This window comes from Anoplopoma fimbria, chromosome 10, assembly GCF_027596085.1.
Source record: "Anoplopoma fimbria isolate UVic2021 breed Golden Eagle Sablefish chromosome 10, Afim_UVic_2022, whole genome shotgun sequence".
Taxonomy (NCBI): domain Eukaryota; kingdom Metazoa; phylum Chordata; class Actinopteri; order Perciformes; family Anoplopomatidae; genus Anoplopoma; species Anoplopoma fimbria.
In genome coordinates, this window is record NC_072458.1 from 10,480,943 (window position 1) to 10,500,961 (window position 20,019).

General features: G+C 41.3%; 1 protein-coding gene across 2 annotated transcripts in view; it reads right to left on the reverse strand.

The window, feature by feature from the left end:
* Nucleotides 1–20,019, reverse strand: part of LOC129096804 (ephrin type-A receptor 7-like) — a 155,311-nt gene that overhangs the window by 15,999 nt on the left and 119,293 nt on the right. Inside the window, exons 6-9 of one of the 2 annotated variants that reach the window (XM_054605457.1) lie at nucleotides 16,464–16,588; nucleotides 12,595–12,880; nucleotides 10,982–11,090; nucleotides 33–88 (exon numbers count right to left, since the gene is read on the reverse strand). In XM_054605457.1, the coding sequence (XP_054461432.1) occupies nucleotides 33–88; nucleotides 10,982–11,090; nucleotides 12,595–12,880; nucleotides 16,464–16,588 (576 nt within the window). Of the gene's footprint in view, nucleotides 1–28; nucleotides 89–10,981; nucleotides 11,091–12,594; nucleotides 12,881–16,463; nucleotides 16,589–20,019 lie in introns of both variants that reach the window. The other variant, XM_054605458.1, reaches the window with a different exon arrangement.

A 20,019-nucleotide genomic window follows, 5' to 3' on the forward strand; every position in this document is an offset into this window, starting at 1 on the left:
ACGGTAATAGAGTGATCAGCGCTGTCACTTACACTGGAAGTAAAGTTCCTCGTCTCCCTCTTGAGAGGCTTTGCTGTAGCCGCATTGTCTGCAAAGAGAAACAAAGAGAGGCATCAGACAGTGTCTTTTTTTTCCCTCCCCCAGTTGGCAGACACAAACAAATACAAGCATCAGACGCTGTTTATCTTGCGACGCAACAGATTATATGGAATGTGCAAAAACTGTGAGATGGGAGAAGACGAGAGTATTGACAGTGGAGATGGAGAGTGATACGGAGAGGCATTCAGAAAGACCCCCGATGCGACGGCGCTGATGAGCAACACAAGGATCTGAGGCTGAATGAGTGCAGATCCTGCCTGATTTGACTGAGTGAGTCACAGATACACACCGATAGGCCGGGAATTGATACGCTATTGTTGTTTCACCCTGATGGAGGTTTTATGAAAAAGATGAACACACACACACACACACACACACACACACAAACATGCGGGGCGGCGCATTCTACACGCATGTTCACACACCGTTATCTCTCATCCCTTGCCGCCACCACATGGGGTCTAAAGAGGAGAGAGCTCTCTATGATCTGACTGCTGATGGCTTTTCGGCTTAAAGAGAAACTTGGCTCTAAACGCTCACACGCACGCACACACACACAATCCACAAAAACACACGCTGTAAGTAAGAGATTAACAAGTGATGAACGGACATTCTGGATGGCCAGCACCATGCTTACTTGGATTAGAGAGAGGGATGGAAAAACAAGGCAAGAGGGTTGCAGCCAAGGAATTGAAAACGGTTTTCAGTGCATCAGAGGTTCTTCCAACAAACTGCTGATTAAATATTTTCTCAATGCATCCCAGATATACACACGTGGACAAAATTGTTGGAACCCTTCCGTTAAAGAAAGAAAAACCCACAATGGTCACTGAAATAACTTGAAACTGACAAAAGTAATAATAAATAAAAATTTACTGAAAATTAACTAATGAAAATCAGACATTGCTTTTGAATTGTGGTTCAACAGAATCATTTTAAAAAACAAACTAATGAAAATGGCCTGGACAAAAATGATGGTACCCTTAACTTAATATTTTGTTGCACAACCTTTTGAGGCAATCACTGCAATCAAGCGATTTCTGTAACTCTCAATGAGACTTCTGCACCTGCCAACAGGTATTTTGGCCCACTCCTCGTGAGCAAACTGCTCAAGCTGTCTCAGGTTTGAAGGGTGCCTTCTCCAGACTGCATGTTTCAGCTCCTTCCACAGATGTTCAATAGGATTTAGATCAGGGCTCATAGAAGGCCACTTCAGAATAGTCCAATGATTTGCTCTTAGCCATTCTTGGGTGTTTTTAGCTGTGTGTTTTGGGTCATTATCCTGTTGGAGGACCCATGACCTGCGACTGAGACCAAGCTTTCTGACACTGGGCAGCACATTTCGCTCCAGAATGCCTTGATAGTCTTGAGATTTCATTGTACCCTGCACAGATTCAAGACACCCTGTGCCAGATGTAGCAAAGCAGCCCCAGAACATAACCGAGCCTCCTCCATGTTTCACAGTAGGTACAGTGTTCTTTTCTTTGTATGCTTCATTTTTGCGTCTGTGAACATAGAGCTGATGTGACTTGCCAAAAAGCTCCAGTTTTGTCTCATCTGTCCAAAGGACATTCTCCCAGAAGCTTTGTGGCTTGTCAATATGCATTTTGGCAAATTCCAGTCTCGCTTTTTTATGATTTGCTTTCAACAGTGGTGTCCTCCTCGGTCGTCTTCCATGAAGTCCACTTTGGCTCAAACAGCGACGGATGGTGCGATCTGAAACTGATGGACCTTGACCTTGGAGTTCACCTCTAATCTCTTTGGAAGTTGTTCTGGGCTCTTTGGTTACCATTCGTATTATCCGTCTCTTCATTTTGTCATCAATTTTCCTCTTGCGGCCACATCCAGGGAGGTTGGCTACAGTCCCGTGGACCTTAAACTTCTGAATAATATGTGAAACTGTAGTCACAGGAACATCAAGCTGCTTGGAGATGGTCTTATAGCCTTTACCTTTAACATGCTTGTCTATAATTTTCTTTCTAATCTCCTGAGACAACTCAAATTATTTTCAATCTTTTCTAGGGGTACCATCATTTTTGTCCAGGCCATTTTCATTAGTTTGTTTTTTTAAATGATTCTGTTGAACCACAATTCAAAAGCAATGTCTGATTTTTATTAGTTAATTTTCAGTATTTTTTTTATTTATTATTACTTTAGTCAGTTTCAAGTTATTTCAGTGACCATTGTGGGTTTTTCTTTCTTTAACGGAAGGGTACCAACAATTTTGTCCACGTGTGTATATGGAAATACAAGGTCATATACACTTGGTGTTTTGTTCTATCTCTTGCTACATTCAGAAGAACTTTGCAGCCCTTGGCAGCATTTTAGTTTACATACTCTAGATGTTTATGATATGTTTGTACATAGGTTTACATGGGTGTTATTAATGGTAGGGACAGTCCCTATCACATTTCTGAATCCCTATAATTGTCTGCACAACTAATTTGATATTAATTGCAAAAGCATTAAAATCAAAAGGATTTTTTTCTTAAAAGAAATCACTATTATTGCGTTTTTTGTCTTGAATTGTATTCTCTTAACATTACTCCTTTCTCAAAATGTTGGTATTTTGAGATATGGGGGATATGTTTTCAATGTGCAGAACGTTTTTAACGAAGGATTTTGCTGAAACATATATGAGCTATTAAAGTCCAGAGGTTTATAAATTGATTGAAATTAATTATCATTAAATTGAATAGTTGCCAAAAGCACCTTTCGAAAGGTTTCCTCCCCGAACAAATGATACAAAAGAGGACAGAAGAGTAAAATGCCGACACGTGTGCTGACGATGATATACATGAGAATAATCTGTAGTAATTTTCGTAGTAATCTGCCTCTGCACTATACTTTTGCTCTGGCTTATGCTTTGAGATGCTTGTTTAAGAAAGGAGATGCACTTATGACTTCTGGTGACTAGTAGTTCTCTTGAATACCTATGTTGAATACACTTCCTGTAAGTCGCTTTGGATAAAAGCGTCTGCTAAATGACTGTAATGTAATGTAATGTAATGTAATGTAATAAATATTCAAAACAATACAGAATGCCTGAGAACCACACTTCATTTCATTCCATTATCCGATTACATTTCTGGTTTTTCCTTTAGATAAATAAAGACATTTTACCATTATTGAGCCATAAAAAATCCCCAGAATGCAGCAAATGATGTGTTTGATGCTCTAAGAGTCCTGCGGGAGGATCCACATTGTAACATAAATAATGTGACTGGTTATGTCTTCAGGGATTGTAGACGACAGGAACAGTCTGGCAAATGAGCTTTGATTGATGACATTGAGGTGCACAGTCTGTACGTGGGAAAGTGAACGGGTTAGGTACTCCATGTATGTGTTCTCGGACCTGGACGTCTGTGGGTGTGCACATTTGTGTGTTTGAGTGAAATATAATATCTGCTCAGGGAGCTGTGCGTTAATACGACTGTCAGTGCGCATCAGCACTTCACACAGAATCATTGCACAGCTGAGAGGGAGTTCACAGAGAGCCCAATGCATGTGTGTGCTCCTTGTTCTTTACGAGTATGCGCGCGGGGTTATGCTTGCGTTAACATGAATGTGTTTTTGGGGTGTATTTTTTTATTTTTTTTGCATGTGAGTGTTTGCATTGGGGGACGTGATAGGCTGACACATCCCTCAGACTGTGCAGCAGCAGGGTCTGAGACAAGGTCAGGACCCTGTCTGTCAAAACACACCAGCAGACACATGCAGCACAGATCCTCAGGGCAAGAGATACCAGACAGGGGAGAGGAGACAAGAATGAATAGATAAGAGAGCACAGCGGTTAGGGAGGGAGAGGGAGGGAGGGCGAAGGGAGAAAGATTGGGACGGAGGGCATCACTGTACCGGGAAAAACAAGATGCAAGAGACCTAAGTGGGGGGAAGAGAGGTAAGGGAGCAAATGGTTAACATGACAGGAGGATGAGCAGGGCAAAGCAGGGGATAGATCATTGAGAAGAAATGCGAGGAAGTCGGGAGACAGAGAGGCAGAGGAAGTGACAAGAAAATAGGAGGTTACGGATAAGAGGATAATTGGGCAGAAGGGTATGCAAGGAAGGAGACACAGTTGGAGAGGCGCACAGAATAGCCCATAAAGTACACAGGGAGGGGCAGAGGAAGAGGCGGGGAGGGAGAGAAGGAAAGGATGGTAGGGAGGAGTGCAGGGAAGGGAAGGATGCTTGAGATGAAGGAAGCAAGCGATGAGTTACACGACAATGGAGCAAAACAGCAAGCAGAAGTAGAGAAATAGTAGATTTAAAGGGACAAGTCAAGTGACACAAAGGACATGAGGAGGCGAGGAGGCAACTAAGCCTTGGAGAAAGGAAATAAGGAAGAAAAAAAATTATAATTGGCAGGGCTGCATGAAGGCAAAGTCGCATGACTTGATTCCGTTTCCATTACTCCTTTTGAAATGTCACAGATGTGACAAAAATGAAATAGCAGATGCAAAGTTCTTTTTGGAGGGTTGGCTTCATTTCGTGTATGAATTCGTCAGTAACACTCTCCATCACATTTTCAAGATCATTCCGTGGTAGAGCACAGTACTGAGGATATATATATATGGAATTGGCCAAACAGCTCGACAAAAAAGGGAGAGGGGGGGGGAGAAGGGGAACTGAGTTTGTCTTATTATCATTCGAGGAATGAAGAAAGCTTGAAGAAGAAGAAAGAGAAGTGCAGAGGTAGAGAAGAGGTAGAGAAGAGATGGAAGGACAACTGGGACGAAATGAGAAGAAAGGTGGGGGGTGGTGGAGAGAAGGGAAGAGGGGGAGTGCAGGCATGCCAGTGTACCTGGGCATCAGCTGTGTGAAGGGAAGAAGAGGAGAAAGAAGAGGAGGAGGAGGAGGAAGAGTGGAGAAGGAGGTCGAAAGCAGCACCACGCTAGCAGGAGTTACATTGGAGGAGCCCGAGCAGACGCTGCTGGGAAAAAAACAAGGGAGGGAAGGGGAGGGAGGGAGGGAGGGGAGGGGGAATGCCAATGTCAGTCCCGGCTATTCTCATTTTTTAGAAAAAGATTGTCAGTCAACACAACTTTGGATTGATGAATGGATTCCTTTCCCCAGAATCTAATCATTCTAACCAATGGAATATGATTAGCTGCTGTCAAGAAAACATGCAGAAACTATGAAAACATGTATTCCCTATTTTGAAAATATATCCTGCCATTGTTTTTAATTGCTTCGCTAAATTGGGTTCCAATTTTATGCTTTTGACGAGAATTCTGGACCAATTTAAATTTCGCACTTCTGAAGAACCAGATGGCAGGAAGAAGTGCATGGATGCCAAAACACTGAAGATTCTGGCCAAATTCTGTCACTGTCAGCTCAGCCTCATCAAATGTTAATTTTGGCAAGAATTGTCATCTTAGTTTTAGTTTTTGTCCTTTGGAGAATTTTGAAAGTGCATTTCATTACGAATGCAAAATTGTAATTAATCGGAAAGGTAGATTTACCAAAAATAACAAAGTAACATATTTTCCCGCCATATAATTACAAAAAAATAACGCAAGTCATATTTTTATATCCTGTTAGCATCAACAAATCCTATAAAGAATTGCCATTAGAGTTTGGGCTGACAGAATTAGCACTAGCCTAATCAATGGGACATTTTTGCTCATTTTTGAGTACAGGCACTAGCCCGCTCGCTCAGGAAACATTAAAGCAGAAAAAGGGAACGGATACCAGGTAAATGAAGCCTGTTCACTGCTTTCTCTTTCCTCTCCATACCCGAATTCTCCTCCTCTTAAAATAAAGTGCAGTTATGGAAATAATATGCATAATAGGTGAGACAGCGGGGAATAGAATCCTAGATGACAGGTGAAAGTGAAGCAGAGAGGAATAAGGCCAGAAAAAGGTATGTAGGGCAAAAAACATGGAAAATTGGGGAATTTCATAAAACCACTTTAAGTTTTATCCATTCATGACTCTGATATTGTTTTTCTTTTATTGCATTGGGAGCTGCTTTTTGAAAACTGACTACTGTGATCCCTGCTGAAGCTTTCCTCCCTTTTCTCGCACAATGTAAAGACATTATCGTTTTAGGTCTGGCTTAAGAATCAATCACAATAAAGTAATGACATATTCATTTGTGACTTATGAATAATAAGTGGCAACATATTTTCAAAACTGACACCGAGCCCTTTGGAATGACAGCCTTCACATTTAAAATGGAAGATGTCCGTGTCTGCTGGTGAGGGGCTTTGTGGAAACATGGAAGCACTGATCTGTACGAGACACACAGGAAACTACACCATAGTGCTTGAGACCTTTTCTCCTGACCCGCTCATTTCTCCCTCGTCTCATTTTTCTCCCCTTTCCAGCCCCCCCTTTTTTTGGTCTCTGTGTCCCAAAGAGTCAATGGCCCTATGAAATGACCCTCTGCTTTACTTCCCGCCCCTTCCTTTCTTCTTGATGTCCTCTCCATCTCAGGCTGATAACTTGTTACTCAAGACATAGACATACACACAACACACTCAATCAGAAGACACACACATGCTCGCCGGTGTGGCCGCTGAAGGGTAAACAATCCCCGCACTGACCAGTCAAGCCTGGGCTTCTTGGAGAATGTTCGGGCAATGCCCTGCAACTCTGGCTCTATCAAAGTCTGTCAGGCACCGATGGACTCGGGGTGTGTGTGTGTGTGTGTGTGTGTGTGTGTGTGTGTGTGTGTGTGTGTGTGTGTGTGTGTGTGTGTGTGTGTGTGTGTGTGTGTGTGTGTGTGCGTGCGTGTGTGTGTGTGTAAGTGATGGGACAAAGTGTCTAGATAAGGTATCAAAGAGACAAAAAAAGTACTCATTCCTTGATTTTTGTCCCAGCATAGTTTTCCTCCATGTTTATTCCTAACATTATATCAAGTTGGACATGGCAGCTGTGGCATGAGAAGTGCAACAGCATGGCACTCCAACAAGACACAACAAAGTTTGAGGTAAGAAACGAATATGGAAAGCAGCAAGGGATGTTTTGGGTGTAAGTTCTTTTGACTTCGAAACCTGAAACCAATCCCTCAAACTATGGTTTCACCAGAAAATGTCTTTAAATATTAGGGCTGCACTATCAATCAAAATTTTATTTAAATTGCAGTGGTGCAATAGTCGTTAACAGCGAAATGTGTGTAAAAATTCAATTTTAAGTTAAATATTGTGATGCTGCAGAGATTTCCTGGTCTGCACATCATATTCTACAGACTTGAGAAAATATCTTCCTCCCAGACACATCCTCGCAAAAATCACATAACGATTAACTTTTATGGCTTTTCAACGAATGATGATGCACAAATGATAATTCCCTCTAATATTGCTAATCATTTCGCAACTGCAGTATTAGTCATGAGCCATCGCAATTAAACATGTCTTAAAAATTGTTCAGCCCCGTTTCATATTATCTCATTATAAGGCTGAGACTGGTGCTTTGTAGAGGTCTGGACACTGTTATATCTCAACAGTTTTCTCCTTGTCCACTGTTACAGGTATGAGACCCCAATAAAAGACATGGTACTGCAGCACCAAACAAGATAAGAAGTCAGCATTGTAGCCCAGCTGAAGAAGCAAATCTGAAAAAGATGGCTACCGTTCCTGCTCCGAATAGGACAGCGGTGCATTCTGTCTATCACATGCTTTTACATGGAAAAACAAGAGACAAGTAAGCTGCTGGTTTGTTTTGTACAACGAGGAGAGAAAAGCTTCAAAAGACGCATGCATGGCAAACCTGCCGCTGACACAAACCCCCCCATCAAAAGTGAGACATGTTAGCCATCTTTTCTTTTGAATTGTTGCCTCCATCCATGCGAGTGCATGCCTTTAAATGTGTGCGGCCGCCCGTGTCCATGCCTTCATGTGTGTGCAGTGTGACTCATTTGCATGTGTCTGTGTGAGGAGGGCAGATCGATGTAACCGAGACCCCTCCAGCTGTGACCGGGAGCTGGCTGTCTTTGCAAACACCGGAGCATGGTAATTGAGGCATCAAGCCATTCCCTCTTTGTCTCTATGCAAAACATGACGAGCAAGTTAATGGTCCAGCAGGGATGAACAATGTGGGCCACTTTCAATGAATGCAGCGATGGAAATAAAGGAGGGAAAAGATAAGCATTATTATTCATCACTAGCCTGGGCGCGAGCGGGTGACGCTCCATTCCCTCAACTCAACAGTGTGTTTAAATACTTGTGTGTGTGTGTGTGTGTGTGTGTGTGTACTAAGAGTAAGCACATTTCTGCATACTCCGTGTATTTCTACTGCAGTGCTGTTGCCTGCACACGGCTGTGTACTGCATACCTGCACGTCTATTCCAAATATATTCCTTTGCAGATGCTTGACTGACAGCACCGGTTTGTATGGAGCTCCTGGTAGTGAATAGAACCCATTTCTACACCCGGTTGACTCCATCATTGGACCGTTTGTGTTGTCGTATCGGTCTGCTGGTCTCTATATCACAATACCCTTTATATAGAGGTAGGTAGTTGAACCCGTAGAATACCCTGCTTTGCTTCATCGGGATGAAAGTTGGCAACAATGTAGTATGTGTGTGTGTGTGTAGAGTGAGTAGAGAATCGAACAAGAGAATGCACACAAACTATGCAAACAAATGCTTTCACAATGTATCCGAAAAATCACCCTGGACACCCTGGAGTTGAACGCCAGCCAAAGGCAATGAATAAAAACAATTGTTTTCTGGCCATGTGTGTTAATACGGGGGAGTAGTAGATATGTGCTCCCCACGTATGTGCTTGCATGTGTGATGGTGTGTACACCACAAAATGTGTAAGTGTGTGTGTGTGTGTGTGTGTGTGTGTGTGTGTGTGTGTGTGTGTGTGTGTGTGTGTGTGTGTGTGTGTGTGTGTGTGTGTGTGTGTGTGTGTGTGTGTGTGTGTGTGTCTGTGTGGGCGAGTGTGAGGCGAGCTGGCAGAATATAGAATTGGACAGGAGTCAGAGAGCAAAGTGTTTGGATCGGCGAGCAGAAATGCACTCTTGCCCCGTTTATCTGCACAGCTGAATAAAACATGCAAGTCTACGGCAAGATATACTCAGTGCAATAAACAAGACAATAAAACATGCATTAAAGCGCCGGAGATGACGCCAAATGGCAGCATTGAATTAAAACTAGGAATATATTGAGTATGTGGTTGATTGATCTTTCGTTTGTGTGTGACTTTCGGTTTTCGGTAGGGTCATAAACCTCAAAGACAAATTAATTGATGGGATCTTTGCTGCAAAGGCTGTTGAAAGTAAAAGCAGAGCGTTCGATTATCTAACTACTACCTGCACTGATTTCCAAGTTAGCCCCAAACACAAACTTTTTAATTTGTGTTACATGGATAAATGCTGTAAATAAAATCCAATTCTGTGTGGATATTTAACCTTGATAAGTGCTAGCCTGGTAGGTTAGCATCCTGTTTTCTTTGCAAACTTACAGGCCTGTAAGCCCTTTAAGGTGACACATTGTGATTCCATGCTCCAGCTAGCTAAAATTTAAGAAGAACGTTTCAGAGACAGAGGGAATATGTTGCTTAAAGTTTAGCCATCTGCTTATATTACTTATATCACTATCTGCATTTGTAGGACAGCCAATAGGAAGGTCCTCTCTCTGAAATGACATGGGATTGGCCGAAGTCTCCCTCCACGGGTTGGATTTTCAGAGTCAAGTCAAGAGGATGTACAGAAGTCTAGTTTTCTCTCCGATCACTTGAATTAAAATATTCTGAAAGGATGGATTTATTTCGCCCAATGGCACAAAGAATACATTTTTATCTAAGCTTTAAGCACCAGCTGAAATTCTGTTGGTTGTCTCTTTTGTGGTTGCTTCACTCTTTAATCCATTACGAGGTTCTACTGTAGCAACAATGTTGCATTTGCTGGAAAATGTGTAGCAATGTCCACTGAGGCTGCCAAAAACATGTAAAAGTTCAAGTGTGTACCTTTAAACTGTTCTACTTTACAGTTTGTAACACCATATACTAACATATATTGGCTTTGCTTAACCCAATTTATGCTTATTTATACAATTCATGCACTTTAGTTATAAAATGTATCTGAATTGAAGTGCTGCAACTTAATTAAAAAAAATGAAGCATTCCTCCTGTACTCTCAATGGCCACTTCCTGCAACCACAAAACTCTCCCAATTGAGAGATTCTTGATTCGATGAGACTGAGCAGTATGTTGAAAAATTAGGTCACATTAATAGTGGAGGAAGTTGTTGTGGTTAACATGCAACACCAACCATTTGCATTAAGTGAAATGCTTTCGTTGTCTCTCATCTTCTTACGATATTTTTTTAAATGGAGTGAAATAATGACTCTGGACTGTTCTCTCTTATTGTAAAAAGCACAAACGACTTTTGAAAGGCAAACATATTGTTCTGAGTAAACCATGCGTCACTTGTTATACAAGTGACACTGCTTTAAGCTCTCTCTGATTTTCTTTGCCGTTTCACAATTCCCACTTCTCTATGCGAAAACTAATTAGATAGCAAAGAACTATGAACTCCTTGCCAAGAAAATGATCAGAGAAGGTTCTGATCCTGCTGACGTTCCCCCCCCCGCAGACAGCACCATTATCGGGCTGACTTCTTTATGTTGCATATTAAACGGAGAGTGTAACTGGTTATCGTGTAATTTCAGCCATTCTCCCTCCGCCGCTGCCGCTTCAGATTCCTTTCACAGAGGGACTTCCTCCTGTCACTGGATTACTGTAATTTGGATTATAACGGAATATCATGTGAAAGTTGACTGAATATGGGATTGAGTCCGTGATCCGGTGTTTGCACACATGAGCGTGTCAGTGTGTTGTTTGTGTAACGTGCTGAGGGAATTAAAAGCTGACAGAATGGATGAAGTGGATAGTGGATAGAGCATGATTTTACATCTGTGTATAAGTATCTACCTCCTCCAGATGAGCAGGCCAACTCCCATGGAGAGCAGCATGATCAGGGCGGCCACGGACACGACGACGATGATCACCACCGGACTCTGTTCGCTGGACGCCAGCGCCACTGGGAATGACGAAACACACTGATTACACATATGAGCAAAAACACACACCTTATCTGAGATGTGTGTGCAACATTAGTTGGGCAAAAAACTGCAGGCATTACATCTTTCAAACACATTTTCACACACCAGCATGAATTGCACATATAATTACTGTATATTCAGTCTGTCTTTCCCCCCAAAAAAACAAAAAACAGGGCTGCATTGGTCTTCTGCGCAAGCGGATACTTACAACCCTTATTTCCTTTTTTATAAGCGGCTGTACGTAACATAACTTTAATACGTAACCTTACTTGCATAACAAAAATACTTATTCACGGTCAAACAAACACAGGAATTTCACCTAGGAGACCACTGTTGGTGTCCCATGCAGCGTGTCTTAACTTACGTAGGTAAATTTACTTGTGTTACGTACTTCACTTATGTCACTTATGTCAGTTTTGTTTATCTTCAACAGCAGATGGCAGTTTACCAGTTGTCATTGAATTGTACATTTTTACATTTCCATTTTTTATAAGCAATTCAGGTTTTTGTTGACTTTGTAATCACAATTATTAAAAACATCAGTAGTTTTGTCATCTGCTGTTTCCAAGGTCAAACTTTGAACCTCAACCTTATTGCTTTCTTACACACAATATTCACAAAACTAAACTTTAATCTTTGGCACTTCCATGTTAACACTTACTAAAGAACATTCATTATTTCCCCCTCTGTATTGTAGCTGCCATCTCTACTGTTTCCTTATAATCAACCTAAAAATTGTTGACATATAAATGTCCTAATCATTAAGCTTGATGATAATGTGCTGTTAATATTGTTTTAAATCTGTATGCGTGCCTACGTTTCTCACACGGCCACTAGAGGCTGCTGTGTTGCTGCCATGTGAGTGTGTCAGGTCATCCTTTATTTGACTCTTGATCCAGCCTGAAGCAAATTAAGCCAATTTGAAGCAAAACAAACCCTGAAGCCCCTAACCCTGAAGCAAAACAAAGAAATAAGCGACCCCGTTCGCTTAAAAACGAATACATAATCTTTTGCAGAGCTGGTCTTTGGCCAACTGTACAAGATAGTGGTCTCGGGTGAAATACACTGTGAACCTTTCCTGGGTAAATAAAACATTTTAAAACAAAGGATTCATGAGAAGTACAAGGCATGAAACCCACTTACACACACATGGACACACACACACATACAGAGTCCCTATCAGACCCTGAGGTGACACAATGGACACGGTATCAACTTGCACAAAGAAGAACCATTTCACAGTTTACTGGTAAAATCTGCATTTTCACACATAATCTGAGACAGACACATCCCCATTTCTGTCACCCCCTAACTCTCTCACTTTAGCAGCACGCCTCATCATTGTGTGGGATGGCCAGGTGCCTGCATAACACAAACCCCCCTATCCCAATCGGCCCGGCGGTGCTAAGAGGAGGTAGTGAAGAGACAGTGAGGAGGAAAAGGGGTGTGGGGGGAAGGAGGGGGCGTAAAACAGCTACTCACACTCGCCAAGTGTCTGCAGCTCCAGGGGAGCGCTGAACGCTCCGTAGTCGATGGGTGGCGGAGAGGAGGAGGATGACGAGGAAGAGGAGGACAGCGAAGAAGACGAGGAAGAGGTGCCAGAGGAAGAAGACGACGACGATAGAGGGGAGGAGGACAGGGGTGAGGAGGGGGCCGGCGTGGAGAAAGGGCGAATGAGGAAGACATATGTAGTGCCTGGTTTGAGGTTGTTGACGCTGATGCGTGTGGCGGCCGTCTTCACAGTAGAATAACTCTGATCCTTTTGTTCCTGCGGAGACAGAAAGTGGAGTGAGAGGCAGAGAAAACAACAAAGAAAGAGAGAGAGAGAGAGAGAGAGAAAAAGAACAGGATGAGAAGTGAGACGAGTAGGTGGAATCCATTTGTGAGATGCCTTGTTCATTTCCATGGCACAGTTTGTAGTGCTGGGTAGCAGTGCGAGACAATTTTGTAACCGAATCAGGGGCTTTGGTAATGTTTCACTTATTGAGACAGCGGAACAGTGTTTCAAAGAGCCAGACAAAGTTTCCAGACAGTTTGCCAGGAGTTAGACTTCTTCAAATAAAGAAGTATCACGCTTTGGAAATACACGATAAATGAAAAACAAAACAGACTGTAATAAAAGCGCGGCTCTATTCATTAGAGGGATCTTTAGAAAATAAATCAAAGTAGGTGCTTGTTTGTTTCTCTCTGTGAGAATGACTCACTCACACAAGTGGACACGCTGGGGTCAGAGAATAGAACATGCATTAACATAATTACTCCACTCGTTCACTGATATGTTTATGTTTGCCGCTTCAGTGCAATCACAATATTTGCACGTCATGCCTCTGCGCGTCAATAAGATCACTCCAATTCTGCTTTGATGATAAACTAGATTTAAAGTGGCCCTATCATGCTTTTCCACTTTTTCCCTCTCCTTAGTGTGTTATATATATTTTTTTGTACATGTAAAAGGTCCATAGAGTGTAAAACCTGAAGTCCAGGCCTAAAAGGAGTTACCTTTCCCCTCAGACACACTGCTCCTGAGCTGCCTCAAACGACTCGATTGAATTATCTCCTTCACTTCCGTAACTTTATGAGGTCATAATGTTACGGATGTGACGTAAAACTCCTTCCAGCTAGTTTGGCCCTCAAACAACAAAAGAGAAGAGGAGCTGAAGCTCCAGTGGAAGAGTTTTTTGAAATGTGAAACGTTGACCAATCACAACAGAGCAGGCTAGCTGACCAATCAGGGCAGACTTTGCTTTCTGGAGGGAGGAGCAAGCGCTACAACGGAGGGTTTCAGAGAGAGGGTGAGAAGAGGTGCTGCAGGGCAGCCAGGGTGAGAAAAACAAGGCGGATTATGAGCATTAACGCATGTAAACATGTTGTAACTGTAACTTGAGACGAAAATATGCACCTGGAAAATAGCATAATAGGGCAGGGGAAGGCAGGTGAATATGAGTTTTGTGAGCGTGCACCATGCTACTTCTATGATCCTTTATTGCTTCAAGAATAGCACCGCACAAAGAAGGCACAACGAACATCAGAGAGAGAAAGGGACGCTTGCAGAATGAGATAAAGAGAGATTCGCTGGGAAAGTGAATGGCAGCTACTTAATAATGAGTGACCCCTGTGCAGTGAACTAATATAGTGCATGACACAGAGGAGAGACCGATAGGGGAGGATGGAGAGGAGACGGCTGGTGGGAGGAAAACAACGAGTCAGAGATGACACTTTATGATATCAAGTTATGAATAAACGGTGAGTTTAATCATTGTTAGTCATCATCGTTGTTGGTCATTACTGCCGTCAACAATGTGTGCGATGCAGATTAAAACACGTTTAAAGGAGTTTTGGTGTTATTAAATGTTTAACAAGTGATTTTAGAAATATCAGTACGCGCTTTGTGGGCCCATAAATAAATGATAAAAAAGGAGGAAGAGAAAGGCACTACACGGACCAAGCAAAGTCATATTTCATACTTTAATAGGCTCTTTGCTGCAACGTGGTTGTATTGCCTTTTCATTTCATGGCCTGTCACCAATTTTCCTGTTTCACTCTCAGTATTTCTCCATCTATCCTTAACTCTCTTCCTCTCTCTTTCTCTCTCTCTCTCCATTCATCTGCCTCCTTCATTCTGCTTTTCTCCTCCATCTAGCCTCTTCATTTCATTTCTCTCCATCACTGTGCTCTTACAAGCATCGTTCCACTGAGTCATCTGTCCCTAATACCCTCTCTAACCTTTTTCTCTCCCTCAGTTATCACACAGGAACCTCATTCTTCCAGAATGATCTAGTGTATACCTCTTGTTATCTCTCCTCTCTCCTCGCCCATCCCTCCTCTAAATCTTCCCCTATTTCTTATTTTCTAAACCAGTGGGAGTAGAGCAGTGAGGAGCAGGGCTTTATTAAATATGGTGAAGCATAGAGAAGAGGAGAAGGTGTGAAAATGGGCGCAAGTGTGACACAGCCAAATACAAAAGGCCCGACGTTTGCCAGAAAATGCAGCGTATGAAAAAGGAGAAGTGTGAGCGTGACAGCTGTGGTTTACGTGCATGACAGATTTACTGTGAAGACCATGGCTTGTTGACAGGGAGGCCGCAATCTGACTAAGTGCTATGTTAAATGAGCGTAATAAGGCCGATGAAATTACAGTGGTTATCCATAAAAGCCAAAGAAATGTGGTAGTAATATGGACTCTTCTACATAACTGGACCTGAAATGCACAAAAAAAATTCTCAGTAGTTGGTGTTTCAAGACAATTATTTAATCTCATGGAAAGGATTGTAAAATATCACCTCCGATTTGCTCAAAAGTCAACCAACAACAGTCAGCATATCACAACCTGTGGTTTACTTTTCTTAGTTTTAGTTTCTATTTTCCTTAAAAGTTTCATTATCAGTGCTGTACATCCAGTATCACTCATGATGGGCTGGCAAATTAGCATGGTGCTCCAAAGCAAAAGGAAACAAGTAGATTATTCTGGTGTCTATGGGGTCCCCACAACTGGAACACAAAAGACCGGTCAACAGGTTTGACAAGTCCTGTTCTGATATTGATAATCGAGAGTTAAAGAAAAAAACTATATTAAGGGAAGAAATCGTGATGCTTTGCAGTTTTTTGTTTTTTTTGCATGTCTATTCATTGTGTTTAAACCCAGTGTTTCTCCACAGCTATAGTAATATTATTAGTATGGTGCTATTTGTAGAATTGGATTCCAGTGGTGACTGCGTAGGACTGCTACAAAGCGTAGTAAAGCCCAAAAGTCCAAATTTATGTAATTTATGTAGGAATGTAATCATTTCTAAAATCGACATGTTTTTTATTCTGCTCTCCCACTTGCCCCACACAAAGAGATGCACAAGTTATATTTATACAATGTGATTTAATACATACTAGCTCATTTAATTTGATGAATCACTTATTTAAACTATTCAAATTGAGACATTTGTTCAAGGATATCTAATAATCTTTGTTTAAAGGTGATGATGCAACGCTCTTCTTTAGCAAAGCTGTCGTTCTCTGTCGATCAATTTCAAAAACAAAATCTGGACATTCTCAACACAATGAGACATCAACAAGCTGTTGATAAACGACTAACTTCAGATGTCAAAAATGTGTTTTTAAAAAAATTCCAAATGCCGAATATCTACTCAAGCAGACTTTTTCAGTCCAAGAGGCTTTTTTGGAGAGTGAATTGGGATGGATGTTATGTATTAAGTTTTGTGTAAATCAGACTTACAGCTTTGGAGTATTACTTTTCGAAGTTCAAAAGGAGAAAACATTGGCTATTGTATGTAGAAGACTTGGTTAGTAAAAAAACAGTAGTGAAAAACAATGATTTAGACTCTGATAAACCAGTAGATTTACCTTCTCGTAGTATTTGACCTCGTACTCAGTGCGGCTGCTGTTTGGGTAAGAAGGCTCCCTCCACACCAACGTTATGCTCTTCTGATCGATCTTCTCCGCTCGCAGCTCACTGATCAGAGATGGGGCTGCAAAGAGGAGAAGACAGAGAGAATGAAAAGAGATGAGTTGGGGGTTACCAGTCTCATTCAATATGAATACAAGAACAGTAACTGAGACATCAGAAACTCTCCTGTATTTCCAGTTTTCACACAAAGGGAGGGAGGAATGCTGCGAATAGTCTTTCAAGGACAACATTGCCAGGAAGCAGGCATTGATATATTGATAAATAAATATATGCAGTATGCCCTACTGTATTCATTGGAGGTGAGAGAGCAAAAGAAGAAGAAGAGACAGTATTGGGAGGTCCAACAAGGCTTGTGAGGAGAGGAATAAAGAGAGTGAATGAACAAGGACAGAAATAATGCACTCATTATTGAATCTGATCCGTGTCAGAGCAGACAACTTCATCGCACTCCATGAATGGAGAAGCGCTGCGTACGTTCTTTGTCTGAGTGTGTGTGTGTGTGTGTGTGTGTGTGTGTGTGTGTGTGTGTGTGTGTGTGTGTGTGTGTGTGTGTGTGTGTGTGTGTGTGTGTGTGTGTGTGTGTGTGTGTGTGTGTGTGTGTGTGTGCGTCTGTGTGTGGCATTGACCAGTGCCTGGGTCGGTACGTTGGGACTGACAATAGATCAATACAGATATGGATTGACTGAAGTCTGTATCGACACTAGACCAAACGGATGGAGGAGCTCTTAATCTGGGCTCGCCGTTTGCTCTCCGAGTCTCTGCAATTAGACTTGACCTCAGAACTTTTTCTGACTCAATCTAGAGGAGCCGTGGTGTAATTGAGCCGGACATATTTTTTCATCTCTTATTGATCACAATAGAAGGAACAAAATTGAAGATGAATATTACAGTGCGGAGCTTTCCATATTTAGATGCCTTGTGTGATGGCGCGGGCCTCGCTAAGCAAACAATTTAATTACTGGGGAAAAGACCAGTTCTTTGTTTCTCTGTCAACAAATGACAGGCAGCCCAAAGTATGATACTCAGCAAGCACCACCCACTCTTTCTTAAGTGCTAATTATGCCATGTATAATGAAGTAGCAAAATGGGTTGTCACTCAGGAATACTAAGAAAAACAAAGGGGTGCAGTTAGCTTAGTTGAAAGGCCTCTATGTTTGGGAGGAGCACTGACATTAAGGCCATTAGGGTTCCATTTAGTGGCACGGGAGTGCAAGGCGTGTTTCCTGTCATCTTTTTTTGCACTAGATGATAATCTTTTCCAGCAGGAGAATCATGCAGTCCCTCGCATTTGTGCGAGCGTGCATACTAAGTGTGCACCTCTCTGTCTGTCCACGGCTAATCTCGCATTCCGCTGCAAAATACGGCATAATATTTTGGGCCCCCAGGTAAGGACCTCTTGTGGTTACGTTGACTCACACTTTGTCAAAAAAACATCTATTGCCTGTTTTATAGTATATATATATATATATATATTTTTTTTTTTTAATATATTTTTGAGTGTTTTTTTTCATTAAAAAAATGATATGGCTAGAGAGCATATGACAAAAATAGCATAGATATACACACACATCGTCTGAGCTGTCATATATAACTTCGAGCTGATTAGAAATGTTGTGTTTTGTAGACCCCAACCATTTTCCCTATGTTTTTTCAAAGATAGAAATTTCTCATGGTTATTTATTCCATTCCATATTTTGTTTAAAAGATCTTTGATTGATTGATGATTTTTAACCAATTCCTTGTAATTCACTACATTTATTACTTGGATCCTCTGGATTTTCGGCGGCATTTAATTCCCCTTTCCCTAATATGTTTCCATTTATTCTGTCCCCGAAATCCGTTACTGTTTGTCTTCCATTTTTATTCCATCCTTTCTCGTTCCCCACTCATTCACCTCATCAGTTGACAGCTCCTCTTCCTTGCTCATCTCTTTCCTGACCTTTACCCATCAATTCATTTCTTTCCTCTGTGAAAACAGCCACTCTAATGAATATGTTGTGCCTGTCACTCACACACGAAACCATGGGAGCACACTCAAGTACTCCACATACACACACACTCACACACATGCTCACACCAAGCATCTGTGCAGCAGCTCCTTCAGTCCTCCTCTCCAACAGTGGGATAATACAGTCATTTTAGGCAGCGGATCAAAGCCACACTCAGATCCGTCTCTCACTGTGTGTCCATCTCCATCCGTCTGTTTTTTGATGTCAGAAAATACAGGTATTATCTATTATTCATGGTGACTTCTGTGAATGTATGTTTCGTGGCATCTATCATTGCATTTTATGTCTGTCCACTCAAGCTGAATGGAAGAAATCCAAGGCATTATGATAGACCATACTGTGTGTATGTGCATGTGTGACTGTGTTAGTCCGTTATTGTCTCAACTTGTGAACAATAGAAATGTAGCCATATGTGACTATACTATTCTATTTAAAAAATGTAAAATCTAGTGGGCAGGTTATATATGATATATATTTTAATCTAAAATAATTAGTTAGACTCAATGACCTTGAGCCTTTGAACTTAGTATAAATTGTGCCATTTCTATTCTATTTTTATACTAATTATGAAAATAAAATAAGGAAAAAACATTAGCATTAAATATAGACACAACACCTAACTAGACCTAAGGAAACCTGAGTAGTTGCACATTTGTCCTGTGATTTTGTTCTGTATTTATCTGATCTTCTGACAAAATAAATTAAGTTTGGTGCCCATTATAATATTATAATAAAATAACCGAAATAGTATAAACACATATACAAATTAAATTTTGATACATTTCAATGAGGCACAAAATACAACCTCAGAAGATAACTGGTTTTGTTGGAGTTGACTTTACAATTTTTATTTTGTTATTAAAAATGAAACTAAAACACACTTATTCAATGCCTGAATGTGAAAAAGAATAGTCATAGGTTTGTGTGGGTTTCAAAGTGTTGAGAAAACTCTTATAATGCCAATTAATGGCATTCTGAAAGTGTAAACACTTTACTTTGAGGCAACAAGTCATTGTAATATCCCCACATAACGCAACATAAGCGACATATATAGTAAGCTGTAGGTGGAAAGGGAAAAAGGCACTGAAGGAGAAGGACAGATGCTAATGAACTGCATACAGAAATGTAAATAAACATTCACAGAGTAATTATTCTTAGTGATTAATGTATCGGCATTAATTATACAGCATAGAGGAAATAAACTGCATCCTGGCTCATTAAAAAATAAAGCAATTAAGCCCACAGTACTTGAGAAGCAGCCACTGACTAAGATGAAAGTTATGAGTGGAAGGAAGTTCTAACAGAAGTCTCAAAGTCCCTGCCACCCAAACACAAAGAGAGCATACTTCACCAAGAACACAGTGTCAACTGGCCTTTCTGCAGGCTATTGTTTGCTTTTTCCCCCCTTCCTTCTGTGCTAAATTATGCAGACGACTGGTGCCAGTCTCCAAACCAACCAAACATAACAGCTCAATCCGACACG